This window comes from Entelurus aequoreus, linkage group LG12 (genome assembly GCF_033978785.1).
Source record: "Entelurus aequoreus isolate RoL-2023_Sb linkage group LG12, RoL_Eaeq_v1.1, whole genome shotgun sequence".
NCBI classification, from domain to species: Eukaryota; Metazoa; Chordata; class Actinopteri; order Syngnathiformes; family Syngnathidae; genus Entelurus; species Entelurus aequoreus.
The window spans coordinates 38,720,464-38,738,133 of NC_084742.1; the positions used below are offsets into that span (position 1 = coordinate 38,720,464).

Consider the following 17,670-nt stretch of genomic DNA (forward strand, 5'->3'; position numbering starts at 1 on the left):
TACTGTCCAAAAGAAAAATGTCAAGGAAATTAATCTTTTTTCTGCCAATCCTGCCACAGACTCAGAATTTCCGGACTTGAATTCTGTTCCCTCCTGTTACCACCACCTACGACAAGTTTTCAGCAAGACTAAGGCTCTGTCACTTCCACCCCACCGTTCCTACGACTGTGCCATTGATTTACTGCCCGGGGCCACTATTCCCAAGGGGCGCCTGTACTCTGTCTCTGGTCCAGAAAGGGCAGCCATGAATGAATACATCTCTGCATCACTGAAAGCTGGCTTGATCCGCCCGTCATCATCGCCAGCAGGAGCAGGGTTCTTCTTTGTGAAGAAGAAAGACGGGTCGTTAAGACCCTGCATTGATTACAGCCCACTCAATGACATTACTATTAAGAACCGTTACCCTCTTCCCCTCATGTCCTCTGTCTTCGACCAACTCCAACAGGCCAAAATATTCACCAAACTGGATCTACGCAACGCTTACCATCTGGTCCGAATTAAAGAGGGAGACGAGTGGAAGACTGGATTCAACACACCCAGCGGCCACTATGAATACAGGGTCATGCCCTTCGGACTCACCAATGCCCCCGCCGTGTTCCAAGCAATGATCAATGAAGTTCTAAGAGACTTCCTGGACCATTTTGTGTACGTCTACCTTGACGATATATTGATTTATTCTCCTGACAGTGACACTCACCAAGTCCACGTAACCCAGGTTTTAAAGAGACTTTTGGACAATGACTTGTATGTTAAAGCTGAAAAGAGTGTTTTTCATGCCGACACTGTCTCCTTCCTGGGCTTCATTGTAGCTCCTGGAAGAGTGCAGATGGATCCGGCTAAAGTTAGCGCTGTGGCCGATTGGCCTACACCTGACAACCGCAAGAAGGTTCAGCAATTCTTGGGTTTTGCTAACTTTTACAGGCGGTTTGTCAGAAGCTTCAGCGCAATAGCTGCTCCTCTCCATGCTCTTACCTCTCCCCAGGTGCGGTTCCACTGGTCTCCGGAAGCAGAGAGGGCCTTCCAGACACTCAAACTCCGCTTCACCTCAGCGCCCATCCTCACCATTCCTGACCCGCAGCGCCAGTTCGTCGTGGAGGTGGACGCTTCTAATGAAGGAGTGGGAGCGGTCCTGTCTCAACGTTCTCAACAGGACGGCAAGATGCATCCATGTGCCTTTCTGTCGCGGCGGCTGTCCAATGCTGAAAAGAACTATGATGTCGGCAATCGTGAGTTGCTGGCGGTGAAGCTCGCCATGGAGGCATTGGCTTGAGGGGGCCGAACACCCGTTCATCGTCTGGACAGATCACAAGAACCTGGAATACATAAAGAAGGCTAAGAGACTCAACTCTCGCCAGGCCAGGTGGGCGCTTTTTTTTAATCGCTTTTCCTTCTCGCTCTCCTACAGGCCGGGGTCCCGCAACGTCAAGCCAGACGCCTTGTCACGATTATTCGACCCCGAGCTTGAGGCCAAGCAACCTGAGACTATCCTTCCACTGAACTGTGTGGTAGGAGCGGTAACTTGGCCAATAGAAACAGAGGTAAAGCAAGCTAACGGTGTGGCCCCGCCACCTAGGGGATGTCCTGTTAATCGATTGTTTGTCCCCACTGAGCTGCGTCCCCGGGTGATTCATTGGGCTCACACCTCGCTGCTTTCGTGCCATCCGGGAGTTAAAAGAACCATGTTTGTGATCTCCCGGCGGTTCTGGTGGCCAGCCATGGAGACGGAGGTCCGGGAGTACGTAGAGGCCTGTTCGGTCTGTGCCAGGAACAAAATGTCTTCCAGGTCTCGCATGGGACTTCTCCAGCCGCTCCCCATTCCCTCCAGACCGTGGTCAGACATCTCGATGGACTTCGTTACAGGCCTCCCGGTCTCACAAGGTAACACCACCGTCCTCACCGTGGTCGACAGATTCTCCAAAATGGTCAGATTCATTGCTATGCCTAAATTACCATCCGCCAAAGAGACGGCAGAGACTATGATGACTAATGTATTCCGAGTTCATGGATTTCCCAAAGACATTGTTTCAGACCGGGGACCACAGTTTGTATCACGGTTCTGGGGGGAGTTCTGCCGACTCATTGGAGCCAAGGCCAGCCTGACATCAGGATATCATCCAGAAGCCAACGGCCAGACCGAACGACTCAACCAGCAGCTGGAAACCGGCCTCCGGTGCTTGGTCTGCCAGAACCCCTCCACATGGAGCAAACACCTGGTCTGAGTAGAGTATGCGCACAATTCGCTGCCTACATCAGCCACCGGCCTCTCTCCCTTTCATTGTGCCTTAGGGTACCAGCCTCCTCTCTTTCCAGAGAATGAGTCAGAAGTGTCGGTCCCCTCCGCCCATGCCATGGTCCGACGTTGTCGCCGCATTTGGGCAGCCGCCCGTCAAGTATTGACTAGACAACAAGATCGGATGAAGAGAGCGGCAGACCGCAAGAGACGACCTGCGCCTGCGTACGAACCCGGTCAGAGAGTCTGGCTTTCAGCCAAGAACTTACATCTCAAGGTCACATCAAGGAAACTGGCACCACGCTTTGTAGGTCCATTCCCAATTACCAAGCTCGTCGGACCTGCAGCGGTTCGGCTTCGTCTGCCCCGATCCCTCCGCGTCCATCCCACCTTTCACGTCAGTCAGGTCAAACCAGCCAAAGAAAGCACCATGGTCCCGGCCACCACGTCCCCTCCACCACCCGAAGTAATTGAAGGTGGACCAGTATACAAGGTTAAACGCTTGTTGGCAGTGCGCAACCGGGGTCGGGGCAGACAATTCCTGGTGGATTGGGAAGGATATGGACCCGAAGAGAGACAGTGGGTTCCTTCCCGCCACATTGTCGACCCCACTCTCATCAGGGACTTCTACAGAGACCACCCCGAACAGTCTGGGCCGTCCGGAGTCGGCCATAGAGGGGGGGGTACTGTCACACCGTGGTGAGGGAAGTCCTGTTTTGGGGTTGTCTGGCACATTTCCTGTTTTATTTTGAAAATTCTAATCCTCCTCTCGTTTCAGGCCACTTGCCCTTCCTCCTGTGTCACTGGTCTGATGTCTCTCCTGATTGCCTGATTGTGTCCACCTGTGTCACCCTCCCTCATGTGTATATAGTCCTCGTCTTCCCCTGTCTTGTTGCCAGAGTATATCGTCTCGCTACGTACCTCCAGCCTTGTCCACAGCCTTGTTCACAGCCATCTACCAACTTTGATAAGTATTGTCTCGCTTTGTTTATTGATTCCTTTGTTCCCTCTGAGAGAGTGATTTTCTTTTGCTAAGTTTTTGGTCAAGTCTTTTTGTATCAATTTTCATAGTGCCTTGTCTTCCTTTTTTCCCCTCCTTCTGGAGCGCTTTTAGTTTTCAGGCCTCTCAAATATTTCATACATACTTTCTGTTTATAGCGTCTCAACCTTTTAGCATGAGAGAATTTCCTTTTTGTAGATCATTATAGATTGTTGGGTTTTTTTTTGTGTATTCGACTCATATAACTTTTTGGCTATTGCCTGTTCCTCCTTATGGAGTGATTTTCTGTTTATTGCCTTATGTCCTACGCTAATACCCTATAGGTGCTTGAATATATCTTAGATAGATTTTGTAGCCACTTTCTTTAATCACTCTGTCCTAGAGATAGCAAGGAATTGTTTAAATAAAGGTCTGAGTCAATTGTCACTCCTCTGCATCTGAGTCCTCCTTTTCGCCAAGACATAACAGAGGGAAGTTTTTTGGGTTGGTGCAGTAATTGTAAGTGAATCTTGTGTTTTTTATGTTGATTTAATTAAAAAAAATAAAATTAAAAAAACGATACCGATGATAAAAAAAACGATACCGATAACTTCCGATATTACATTTTAAAGCATTTATCGGCCGATAATATCGGCAGGCCGATATTATCGAACATCTCTAAATGCCAACCTCGCAAACATGCAAGAATGTACCTCTTTCATACTGGAGATGAAATAGCTTCAGAATTACACGGTGAAACAGTATGCAATAATGTCGGTTTGATACTAGGAGTGCTGAAAGAAGTCGAGAAGTGAAATGACAGATCGTCACAGCATCCCCCCTTTAGGGACAGATTCCAGATGTCCCAAAAAACAGTCTGAACCAGGATTCCTATTAAGATCGAACATTTTCAACAATTGAAGTCTAAAAAAGGAACAATTTCCCTTGTGGATCAATAAAGTTAGTCTAAGTCTATAATTAAAAGATGTTGGTCAAGCCATCTCTGCGCTTTGTACGGTAACAGCCTCCATAGTGTATACTTCTGGCAAAGAGGGAGCCGGTCCGGCGTGCAGCTAACCTTGGCTATTTTTAAATGTTGCTAATGCTTCACTATGGAGGAGAAAGGAAAACAGTCAGGTCTAATTCCACTGAAGGAAAAGGTTTGGCCGCACTTTGGATTCTACAATTACCCTGCTAAGAAGGAGCTAAACATGACTTATTCAGTGTAGTTATGTTAAGATAGGCACACTAAGGGCCTGATCTACTAAAGGTTTGTGTGTACTAAGATACGTGCAAACCTGATAGCACACGCAAAGCTGATCTACAAAACATGTTTGTGGAGAATTGCGTCTTTTGAGTGAGTAGAATTAAGAGCACAAGCCATTTGGTGTCTGCCTTAATGAATATGTAGAATATATGCTGATCATCAGACCACCCACAGTACCAGGAGGAGAAAATGCAAATGTGATCATTTAGCACACACAGTGTGATTTTTCAACATTGAAATGGTACTGCGGGAGCTGTTTTGCCTCCTTTTTTAGTACGTCGAGAAAGGACGTGCAATTTGAAAGTTGCACTAAAATAGCTGCGAGAAAAGAGGCGATCACGCTGCAGCTCGGTCCTTTGTATGCTTGTCGAAAATAAAAAATATAAGCCTTTTCATCTATTCAGCAACATAATTGTAAACAAATTCAAGTGATGTCTTTTAGTGTCTGCTGGGATTTTCTTTTTTTTTTTACTTTTTTTTTCTTTTTCGGGGAAGTTCTTTTTTTAATTTATAGGACTGCTTTTAAAATGTCCAGAAAAATTGTTTACATGTTTGCAGCATGTTACAGATCCAATCAAAACACCACATGAAAACATGAATGAGTAAATTAATGTATCCATGGTGAAAACCTTGTAGTAAATGCAAAGACCTCATTTAAATAAGGGGGTCCGCACCAGTTATCAATTGTACATGCAATCTTAGAACATTGCACGCAACATGCCTAGTAATAGTACATGCAATTTTATAGTTTGCACATGCTGTTTAGCGTGTGGTATTTGAATCTTAGTGGATCAGGCCCTAACAACGCTAAATCATGTGTGGGTCTCGTTGAGACAGTACTGGTGATTCCCTTAAAAAATAGGCTTGATCGCTGGTTGAATGTATTTCATACTTCAAAATTGGTTTATAATGTTTGTTTTGAACTTTCCCCTTCATTTTGGTGTCAAATTTATGTGCAGACTCATATAGATCATGTGTAGGCAAAAAATAATACAACCCATTCAAACATTAGGATCGCAACATCAGACTTTGATAGAGAATACACTTTAGAACAATAGTTGTTTTTTTTACAGAGCTCGTGAATTTAAAAAAATCCAAATCTGATTTGTTTGGGTGTACTAAATTAACTGACCACGTTGGTTAAATATTTCATGTCAATTAAGATACGTTTATTCTCCCGCACAAGGTTGATTGGCAACACGAAATTGACCCTAGTGTGTGAATATTGTCTGTCTATCTGGTGGCAACTTGGCAAGGGTGTACCCCGCCTTTTCGCCCAAATGCAGCTGGGATAGGCTCCAGCACCCCCGCGAACACGAGAGGGACAAGCGGTAAAAAAATGGATGGATGGATGGATATTCTTCCTCACAGCTTTTGCTTCAGTGTATTTACAATTTTACAATCACTTGGTTAAACCTTGAAAAGCTGAATCTTTTTTGAACAAAACCACTTTTTAAAGTAGATGAACTATTTCTTTGTCAAGCGTTTATAAACGGTGCGTCGTGGAAGACTCAGGAGGTTGTTATGATTTTAGGATGCAGACGAACGAGGAGCAGCGTGCAGTAAAAAATGTATTCTTTATTGATAAAACGAACAAAAAGCGAGGGCAACGGGGGAGTGCTCTGACCGGACAAGCTATGATGAAAACAAAACAAAATGCAAAACACTTACAGGAAATGTGGAGCAGACGGCGTCCACAAAGTACGAGTGTACTTGCGCTTAGCATCAAAAGGATCGTCTATGGTCACCAGTGAATAGAGAATCGACAACAATGTCCCGACAACGAAGGTAGGGAAAAGGATCAACTTAAATAGTTCTGATTGCATGACCAGTGTATGGAACTCCAACCTCCCCTGCCAAATCAAACTCAGCTTCTTCTACGCGACAGTTGAGTCCGTTCTCCTCTATGGCAGCGAATGCTGGACCCTGAAGCCAACCCTGGAGAGGTCTCTGGATGGTTGCTACACCAGGATGCTGCGTGCAGTGCATAACATCAACAAGAGTGCGCACGTAACCGACAGAGTCCTCTACAAGGGAATACCAAGGGTGAGTGAGAAGATTGCTGTAAGGAGAATGAGACTAGCAGGGCACTACCAAAGGCATCAGGAGCTGCCAGCCAGCAGATTGGTACTGTGGGAACCAACACATGGGCATCGGTCAAGAGGACGTCCCACACTAACATACGTGGACATACTCAAGAAGGATGCAGGAGCTCAGAGTACCAAGGAACTGGCCAAATGTATGGAGAATCGGGATGACTGGAAGCAACGATGGAAGGCTCGTCTGAGGACGACCTAGAGAGAGATTGCAAACAGAAAGCAGGTGCAGGGAAATGCTCCGGGACAGAAGTGAAGCAGCCAGGGGAAAACACAATCAAAACTGGAAGAGGCGCCAAAATAAAAGCACAGGACAGGAACTAACACAGAAAAACCCTAACAAAGTGCAACATAAAGGCACGGCCCGGTGTAACCAGTCGTTACATTCTTAGGTGTTGGTCAAGCTCAAGGGTCTGATACCCGCGTCTCCAAAGCCACTTGTTGTGGCTTCCTTGGGAGAATTTGTTTTTTTTATCGACGCAGTGGGGAAAATGTGCATTATTTTTGAGTAAAAGTTGATAACCGCTAGATTAGTTTATAGATTTGACTTTTAATCTTATTTACTAAAACAATATTGACTGTATATGGACAGCCAGGTCAAACTGAGAATAGATTCTGAATCATACTTGCCAACCTTGAGACCTCCTAATTCGGGAGATGGGGGGGCGGCGGGGTTTGGTGGTAGCGGGGGTGTATATTGTAGCGTCCCGGAAGAGTTAGTGCTGCAAGGGGTTCTGGGTATTTGTTCTGTTGTGTTTATGTTGTGTTACGGTGCGGATGTTCTCCCGAAATGTGTTTGTCATTCTTGTTTGGTGTGGGTTCACAGTGTGGCGCATATTTATAACAGTGTTAAAGTTGTTTATACAGACACTCTCAGTGTGACCTGTATGGCTGTTGATCAAGTATGCCTTGCATTCACTTATGTGTGTGTAAAAGCCACATATATTATGTGACAGGGCCGGCATGCTGTTTGTATGGAGGAAAAGCGGACGTGACGACAGGTTGTAGAGGACGCTAAAGGCAGTGCCTTTAAGGCACGCCCCCAATATTGTTGTCCAGGTGGAAATCGGGAGAAATTCGGGAGAATGGTTGCCCCGGGAGATTTTCGGGAGGGGCACTGAAATTCGGGAGTCTCCCGGGAAAATCGGGAGGGTTGGCAAGTATGTTCTGAATCAAACCGTGCATAAGATCACATCCCAATACTGTATTTACCTCGGATTTAAGGTCATGGTTCAGTTCATTTTGGATATAGTAAGGAAGCAAAATGCATAACTTGTCTTATTCATTTGTCTTTGTGGATGTACAAATCTCTTCGGGAAAGTTAAGTGTTCCCGACGGACGAGGGTTTTCAAGCTATGGCTTCTCCTGGACGCTATCGCTATAGCCACGACTCCAGTTGACTAAAGGACGGGTTGCACTGTTTTTTGTAAACACATTACTATATCACCCGGCCATTACAGCTCCTGGGTATGCCTCTGTCGCGAACCAAAAAATCAGATTCTGAATACATGTACTTTTACATCCCTAATCAATCCACATATACTGTAAATACACACAACATACAAGCCAAGATGAATAAATAAGCTCTTCAAGAAAGGGTCTGTGCTTTTCTCCAAAATAAGTCTTTGGTCTTTGGTTGTTGCCGCCGACAAGGGCGGTGAAAATATCTGGCGTAAATATGAAAGGGAGCATGAATTTAAAAAAAAAGAAACATAACACCAACCAATCCCAGGGAATTTCTCAACAGTGGTCCGTCAAATTGAGCACAGTAATTTGAATGCACAGCAGGGGGTTGGGGCCTGGGAGCGCTCCTTCGCTTTGCTTTCTCAATCTGCTGCTCATCGTGTTTATCTGCGGCGACGGCCATGTTGTTGTAGAGCCGAGCCACTGTGACTCACATTGTTGATGTTGTAGTTTGGGGATGAGGAGGCTGAGATATATTTTTGTTTGTTTCTTTGCTGAGGCGCCTGCATGCCACTTCACAGAAACTGCACTTAAAGCAGACAAATGTTAGCAAACACATCACTCCCTAAGCTTGAGTAGCTTTTGTGTATCCTTCCCATAAAAGTTGATAAGTTTAAGAAAAAATATGTAGTAATCTGACTCGAGCATTAATGCCTTCACAAGCAATTTGAGGATTTACTATAAGGACAATTAGAAAGTTTGTCGTTAGCACTTACTTACTAATATTGATGGGCGCGCCAGGTCAACTTAATTAGATCTTGGTTTATTTAAAGAAGATTGTATTGAATCATTGATGTATTTCGCTTCATTTTAATTAAATATAAATTTGTGTTTAAATGAAAATAATTCAACTATGTTTAAATGTATCTATGGATAATCTCATTCACCCAGAGCATTCAATCGATCGCAACTGGACTGTGCGGTTTGTCGTAGAAGACGATTCACCTCCCATCCAAGTAGGCTACATCAGTTTGTGCTCTTTGACTTTGATTGGTCAGATCTAGTCAAGCAGCTGGTGCCAAAACCCCAACTATTTATGCTTCAACATAAAAAGGGCGTGCCTGGGCAAGGATGGTTCCAGAAAAACAACTGTTGCGATGCAAAAGAGCAACCCTTCTGTCAATGCCAACGACAGTCGACAAAAAGTGGAATTTCCCCTCCTGAGCATTGAGGTATTGTGTGGCAAAATGATCGCAGTAGAATGACTACTGCCACTACTACTACCAGCCCCAAATCAGTCGTTAGACTGGAATTATCTATGTTCGCATTCCATTCAGTTGTAAACAAATGGCACAAAATGAGCAGAACATTTCTAGATCTTGTTATTTGTTGGAGGCTAAATTGCAGAGTCTTTTAAAGGACAGTGGGCTCCATTCAGCAATACGTTCCTAACGTTTCCTCTTATCGTTCTTCCTAGTGATTTCCTAAGAGGAGTCCATTCAAATTCATGACATGTTCTTAAACGCCCAAATTGTTCCCACCTGCTGTTCTTTAGTAGCTGAATGCCAAATGGTTAGCGCGTGCGTGTCTATCATAATTTGCATATAAACATGCCCTTATTTCCCTAATATGCATATGTAAACACCCTTAATTCCGTAATTTGCATAGGTAAACATCCTTAATTCCCCATATAAGGGCGCAAATCCGTCGGAAAAGACGAACATCAAACACACGGAGAAAACACAAACAGATTAAAGAAGAGAAATTCGTATTATCCCGCGGGGGAAATACATAATGTCAAAAGTTTAAGAAAGGGGGGACTGCTCTCGGTAGCCTAAAGCGTTCAAATAAATATTCGTCACTTCGAGCAAATAGGTCTACATGGTCGTGAAATATGCGCTCCCTCCTCAGGGCACGATCTGCGGCATCTTGCAGTAGCAGCAAAAGCATTGCCATTGTGTGAGTTGAGTCTTTTAAAGAGTCACCAATCACTAAATCAACGCCCCTGTAATTCATGATTGTGTGTGTGTGTGTGTGTGTGTGTGTGTGTGTGTGTGTGTGTGTGTGTGTGTGTGTGTGTGTGTGTGTGTGTGTGTGTGTGTGTGCACACGGTATTTTGAAATGTCTGTATATTGCTCATTTTGCTATATGTCTGTCTGTCTGTCTCATCTATACATCTATCTATCTCTATATCTCTATATATATTTCTATCTATCTATCTATCTATCTATCTATCTATCTATCTATCTATCTATCTATCTATCTATCTATCTATCTATCTATCTATCTATATATATATATATACATATATATATATATACAATTTAACATTAGACAATAGAAGTAAGGGAACTTGTCACACTTAAGAACAAATAGGCCACCCTAAGAGTGCTCTGGAGCACTCGTAGATTTTGTTCTTACCTACAAACAAACCCAGGCTAAGAAAACATTGGTGAATACAGAAATCTCCTTAAAAACTTTGTAAGTGGGCCTAAGAACAACATTTGTTCTTAAGAACGGTTGCTGAATGGGGCCCAGTGTCTTTTATAGGAGATAGGTGGTGCCACAGACCGCTTCCTCTGTTCAGGGATGCTTTTTCAACCTTGACACAGATGACTTCCTTCCCGCCACATTTGTACCATTCGTCCTCCGTGTCCTGAATCTGTACAGAGTGAGCTGTTTACCTGCACCTAAGGGAGAAACAGCAGTCTTGACCTAGAGTGCTCGCCTGTCTATGCTGTGCCATGTGTCGACTTAGTGGTTGTTTTGTTTCCCCAATATATGAATCGGTGCAATCGTCATTACACTGGATAGCATACACCAGATTGTTTTTGTGGGTGTGGGGTGTCCGGTCTTTAGGATGCGCTCGTCTCTGTCTCAGGGTGTTGCCTGGTTTGAAGTTTACTGGGATGTTGCGTTGGTTGAAAATTAGTTTCTCAGAATGACATGAAACACAGGGAATGACAATGTTATTGTGTCGGTCACCTTTTTCTCAGTATAAATAGTTTACACCAGCTTCTAGACTAGATCTGACCAATATAAGGCCACTTCCACACTAAGCCGGTTATCACTAAGGTTATCCAGGGTAAATCCGACCTAACCTTATCCATGTCCAAACACACACAATGGTCGTTTAAGACCCCCTGCCCCCCTCCGTCCGCGACCTAGTACGCATGCGTGAATAAAATGTGTGTGTCATAGTCACCTCTGACCTGGAAGTGTATCCTTACCCTGTGTTTCAATGTAGACTATTGCCACATTTATTTTAACAGTAAACCTTGCTTGCCTCACCCTCAGCAGCTGTTAGACTATTGTAGTGAATCACACCTGAGCCATCATATATGAATCATATCTTTAATGGACATGTGAAAGTAAACTATGTGATAAAGAACATTTTACAACAATCATAGATATCTGTTCAGGACACTGTGCTTGTAGGCTGAAATTGGCGGTCGTACTTGACGGCCGCAACCACTTCATGGCTTAACAATAGTTATGGAGTACAAAACTAGACGTTGAGTAATCGCTCGACATACATCGCGGACAATAACTGACAGTCTGCTTTGCCAGTCCAAATGCATTCGCTGTTTTTCGTAGTCTGTCGTTGTTTCTCCTTCGACAAATGGACAAAGTTTTTCACAAAGTAGAATGACAGCTGACCTGTACATTCGGAAGTTATCTTGCCGATCAGCTGCCACAACACACTCGTTGACAAACATATCCCACCAGGCTGCCGTTCTTCCAGGCCTTATCTAAAACCGTCGCTCAACCGTCTGTTGCCGTCTGAGATGTGTTGTACCCAAAATAGCTGCAATCGCGCGTTTCCTTCTTTGAAGGTATTCATGTGTGATTTCCACACGGGCATGTCTGCATGACTCGCCCCCATCTTTCTGACGTCACTTCCTGTGTAAAGTGCGGCCTTTATGGCATCACTTCCTCTCCGAACTCAGTTTGTAAACGATCAATGAGTCCACACAAAGCTAAGAGCCGGAGATTCAAGAAATAGACGGCGCACTTACCCGTGTAAAAAATTGTCCGAGGAGGGGGAACCTTAAACGCTGGTTTTGTGTGGCTGAAATGGGGCTTAGGTTAAATAATTATTAGTTTAAGGGGTTATCCGGCTTAGTGTAGACATAGCCTAAGTCTAAGACTAGATCTGACCAATCTAAGTCTATGAGCATGAACTGATGAAGCTTACTTGGATGAGGGACGAATTGTCTTCTAAGACAAACCAAACAGTCAGGTTGCTATTGATCATATTCAAATTTGATAATTATTGTTTATCACATTTATTAGTTTTTTACATTTATTTTGAAATGTTTGAATTTGTTAAATTGTTTTATTTGAATGTGTTAAATTTTTTTATAAGTGTCCTGTTTGCACGACCCCTATAAAAAGTAACTATCCATCCATCCATCCATTTTCTACCGCTTGTCCCGTTCGGGGTCGCGGGGGGTGCTGGAGCCTATCTCAGCTGCATCCGGGCGGAAGGGGGTGTACACCTTGGACAAGTCGCCACCTCATCACAGGGCCAACACAGATAGACAGAAGTAACTAAGTACTTTATATTTAAAGGATAATTTCAGTTGTATACGTTTTACCTTTTGATAGTTTTAGAGACCTACTTTTACTTATGTAAAATGTCATCATAACTCGTTCTTGGTTGAGTAAAACAATCAGGTTCCAGTTAGCTAATTAGTACAAACTAGGGTTGTACGGTATACAGCTATTAGTATAGTACCGCGATACTAATGAATCATATTCGGTACTATACCGCCTCTGAAAAGTACCGGTCATCCAAAACTAATGTAAAGCATCCAAACAACAGAAGAATAAATAATTATTACCTTTTAACAGACGTGTAGATAGAACATGTTAAAAGAGAAAGTAAGCAGATATTAACAGTAAATGAACACGTAGATTAATAATTCATTTTCTACCGCTTGTCCTTAAAGATTTTGACAAAATAATAGAATGGAAAATGACACAATATGTTACTGCATATGTCAGCTGACTAATTAGGAGCCTTTGTTTGCTCACTTACTAATAAAAGACAAGTTGTCTTGTATGTTCACTATTTTATTTAAGGACAAACTTGCAATAAGAAACATTTGTTTAAAATACCGTAAGATTTTTGTTAAAATAAAGCCAACAATGCAATTTTTTGTGGTCCCCTTTATTTAGAAAAGTACCGAAAAGTATCGAAATAATTTTAGTACCAGTACCAAAATTTTGGTATCGGGACAACACTAGTACAAATAAAACCATGTTTTCAATGTCAAAACCCATAATTGTTGAAAGACATTTTTGGTATGAAATATTGTTAGAAGCACACATTTGGTCAAAACCATTCTCACTTACTGTAGCTTTAAGTTTTTTTGTCACACAACTGTACGCCCATAATGACAGCAGCTTGTTGTATCGGCGCGACACTATCCACTCTGACCAGAAATTCTCCTTTTTTTCCTTAGTGCCTGTCACTGTGACTCCCCTGAGCTGCAACCACCAAGCAGGCTGACCTTTGCTCTCCGCCTTTTAGTGCATCGATCCTGCGGTCACTTCGGGCCAAGATGGCTTCCCCCTTGTCTCGCTTTTTGCCTCCCGGACCAGTTAACCTGATTGCCCGCACCTCTTGCCCTGGGCACCATCCTGTCACATTGATATTGCTTTAAAAAAAACATCCGCAGTATTGCTTTTACTTTAGATGGTGTTCATGCTATTCTCTTTGAATATAGATCCATGTGTGCTAAATGTCATGTTGCATGTCAGGAATTTCTAGATGATAGTATTACGATCACACACACACACACACACACACACACACATACACACACACACAAATGATGGTAGTCCATAAAACACAGCGCCCGTCTCTGTGTAAGTGAGGACGTTTAATCACTCCAAGCCCTGGGAGTTCACCCCTTGGTCGGCCCTTGTAAACAAGCACCCCCACCCCCACACCCACCACACTCCAACAGAGGCTGCGGAGCAATTGGCCGTCACAATTCAAGCACCTTTTATTGGCCTTCCAGCAGGGGTTCTAAATTATGCCAGGGAACGATAATTAATCCGCTTTTTCCTAGTTTAACCCTTGTGTGGTGTTCATATTGTTGTTACTCAGCCAGTGTTCGTGGGTCTGATGGACCCGTTGCATTTTGTGGCTTTTAATGCCTCACAATCAAACACTTTTATGTTAAAATACTGACTCATCCCAAAAAACATCTGTAATGAAGTGCTTCGAGAGGCTGGTAAAGGAATACATTGTCTCCAGACTTCCCCCCACATTCGACCCATACCAGTTTGCTTATCGCCCTAACCGCTCCACAGAGGACGCCATCTCCTCTGCACTCCACCTGAGCTTAGCACATCTGGAAGGAAAGGACACACACGTGCGGATGTTGTTTCTGGACTTCAACTCGGCATTCAACACCATCATCCTGCAGCACTTGGTAAGCAAACTGGCCCCCTTTGGATTCAGTACCCCCCTTTGCAACTGGCTGCTTGACTGCCTCACAGACAGACCCCAGTCTGTGAGAGTGGGCAACAACACCTCCAGTGCCATCTCCCTGAGCACCGGCTTCCCCTAGGGCTGTGTCCTGAGTCTGCTGCTGTTCACGTTGATGACCCATGACTGCTGCGCCAGGTCCACTACTAACCACATTGTGAAGTATGCGGACGACACAACAGTAGTGGGCCTCATCCGTGACAACAACGACATGGACTACAGGGAGGAGGTGAAACATCTGGTTGACTGGTGCAGAACCAACAACCTGGTCCTGAACGTCGACAAGACCAAGGAGATCATTGTCGACTTCAGGAAGCACCAGTCCAGCCACGCTCCACTCTTCATCAACGGCACAGCGGTGGAGATGGTAAGCAGCACCAAGTTCCTGGGGGTGCAGATAACTGACAATATGACCTGATCCCTACACAAGAGCTCAGCAGCGCATGCACTTTTTGCGTCAAATGAAAAGAGCACAGCTCCCTCCCCCCATTCTCAGCACATTCTACAGAGGCACTATAGAGAGCCTGCTGACCAACTGCATCTCTGTCTGGACTGGAGCCTGCAGTACCTCAGACTGGAAGTCTCTCCAGAGAGTGGTGAGGACGGCGGAAAAGATCATCAGGACTCCTCTTCCTCCTATCCAGGAGATCGCAAAAAGCCGCTGCCTGACCAGGGCTCAGAAAATCTGCAGAGACTCCTCCCACCCCCACCAAGGACTGTTTTCACTGCTGGACTCTAGAAAGAGGTCCGCAGCCTCCGTAGCAGAACCTCCAGGTTCTGTAACATCTTCTTCCCTCAGGCCGTAAGACTCTTGAACGCATCATAATAATCCCCTCAACTCCCCCCAAAAATGGATGAACTCGCTGGAATATAAAGACAATATAACATACATCCATAAACATAGATGCATATGCAAAAGTACAATATATTTATCTTTACAGTAATCTATTTATTTATATCTGCACCTTATTGCTTTTTTATCCTGCACTGCCAACCAGCTAATGCAACAAAATTGCATTCCTATCTGTACTGTAAAGTTCAAATTTGAACGACAATAAAAAGTCTAAGTCTAAGTCTAAGTCTAAGACCCACAAACACTGGCTGAGTAACAACAACACGAACGTTGCATGGAAATGTATCTGCCAGTTTCTGCATCCCACAGGGATTCTTCTTTTGTGTTTCTGCACCTGCGCTTCCCACACAAGGTTGCAACATTGTTTGTCAACACTGTCTGCTCTCATTTTGTCGCACATTTGACCCTGTGATGTTCTGTGTACCTACACTCTGTCCTCCTCCTGTCTAGGCCTGCTGTGTGAGTGTGTGTGTGTGTGTGTGTGTGTGTGTGTGTGTGTGTGTGTGTGTGTGTGTGTGTGTGTGTGTGTGTGTGTGTGTGTGTGTGTGTGTGTGTGTGTGTGTGTGTGTGTGTGTGTGTGTGTGTGTGTGTGTGTGTGTGTGTGTGGGCATGTGGTACACAGAAGATACATTTCCACACTTCTATTAGCCCCGGGTTCAGTGGACCCCGGACATCTTATATGTAATAGAAATGTGTAGGGGGGGTGTATGGTGTGTGTTCATTAAATATGTATTCTGATATATGTTCTTCACAGAAAATGAGCAAAAGCCAGTGAGTCTCAGTTTGAAAAAGTAATTAATTGTATCATTTTTTTTAAATAAAAATCGAAAACGGGTCCCACAGACCCGAACACCACACAAGGGTTAAGTAACAAAATGCTTTGTAACATGGTTGGGATGTTTGTAACAGTGCTTAAGATGTCAACATGGGCATTTTTTTTTTTTTTTCATTTAATTACATTTTTGATGTGATGTTATATTAGCAATAGGTGTGATAGGTGCAAAACGATGAGTAGAATTAACCATGTAAATGTTACCAGAGTTTGTTGTATGTGCATGTTGGATGAATCCTTCGTCAGACCAAAGGGGCAAAGCAAGAAGGCAGTCCGTAGGGCAGGCAAGCGGTCGTAGGCTGGAGAGAAGCAATGAGGTCTGTGTCCAAGCAGGGGTCGAGGATCGAGGGAGGCAGTCCGGAATCCAGAGGGAAGTCAAGGCACACAGCTCGATCACGGGAGACAGGGGAAGTACTGCGGGAGACACAAAGGACATAAGACACGGGAACAGGGAAGGCACAGAGAGAGAGATCAAGTACGCGGGAGGGAAGCCAGAGACGATGCTTACTACGGGAGTGAACTGCGTTCTGGCACTGGATCTTCGGGTCCGTGGTCTTTATGCTGTCTGTCTTCATTTTCCCCTGGTGCGCAGATTGTAGATTGCCTGCAGCCTTGCAGGCGCATGGCCACAATGCATGCAGAGCGAGCAGGGGCGTGTCCCGGCGCCCTTCTAGTGGAGGTGCTGGCAGAGCTTGCCACCGATGACATGCGGGATTGTGCATGCGCCATGACACAGTGATTAGTTATCCTTCATTGACATTATCATCACAGCCATTTATAAAAAATAAAAACATTTAAAAAATGAACAATAGTGTCACAGTGGCTGCTTACACTTGCATCACATCTCATGAGCTAAACAACACATTGTGTCCAATATTTTCCACAAAGATAAAATAAGTCATATTTTAGGTTCATTTAATAGTTAAACATATTTAAATAATGGATCCCATATTCCAATATATGACTCATTATTTAAACTATATGCAGGTCTGCAATAATAATGATATTGGTATCAATCATCAATCAATCAAAGTTTATTTTTATAGCCCTAAATCACAAGTGTCTCAAAGGGCTGCACAAGCCACAACGACATCCTCGGCTCAGATCCCACATCAGGGCAAGAAAAAACTCAACCCAATGGGATACAATGAGAAACCTTGGAGGGGCCCGCAGATGTGGGGACCCTCCCCTGGGCGACCGTTGCAATAGACGTCGAGTGGATACTAGTTTATAGTGTGAGAGTCAACTATATGATTTGCCTCAGAAGCTGGACAGGACAATATATATATATATATATATATATATATATATATATATATATATATATATATATATATATATATATATATACATAGTAGGGCTGTGAATCTTTGGGTGTCCCACGATTCGATTCAATATCGATTCTTGGGGTCACGATTCGATTCAAAATCGATTTTTTTTTTTTCAATTCAACACGATTCTTTATTCAAAAACTATTTTTTCCCGATTCAAAAGTATTCTCTAT

General features: G+C 44.0%; 1 protein-coding gene across 1 annotated transcript; it reads left to right on the forward strand.

The window, feature by feature from the left end:
* The first annotated feature begins 2,235 nt into the window (after positions 1-2,235).
* Positions 2,236-3,510, forward strand: LOC133662835 (uncharacterized). Its single transcript, XM_062067007.1, has 2 exons — positions 2,236-2,929; positions 3,009-3,510. Exons 1-2 carry the CDS (start codon positions 2,349-2,351, stop codon positions 3,040-3,042), a joined length of 615 nt encoding a protein of 204 aa, XP_061922991.1. The 5' UTR covers positions 2,236-2,348; the 3' UTR covers positions 3,043-3,510.
* Positions 3,511-17,670: the final 14,160 nt, after the last annotated feature.

What these genes read in the sequence shown, in the direction of transcription:
- LOC133662835 (XM_062067007.1), top strand. Translation starts at nt 2,349, where the DNA reads ATGGTCCGACGTTGTCGCCGCATTTGGGCAGCCGCCCGTCAAGTATTG. An exon ending in GGGGGTACTGTCACACCGTG is followed by an intron (nt 2,930 to 3,008) that starts GTGAGGGAAGTC and finishes CTCTCGTTTCAG; the next exon opens with GCCACTTGCCCTTCCTCCTG.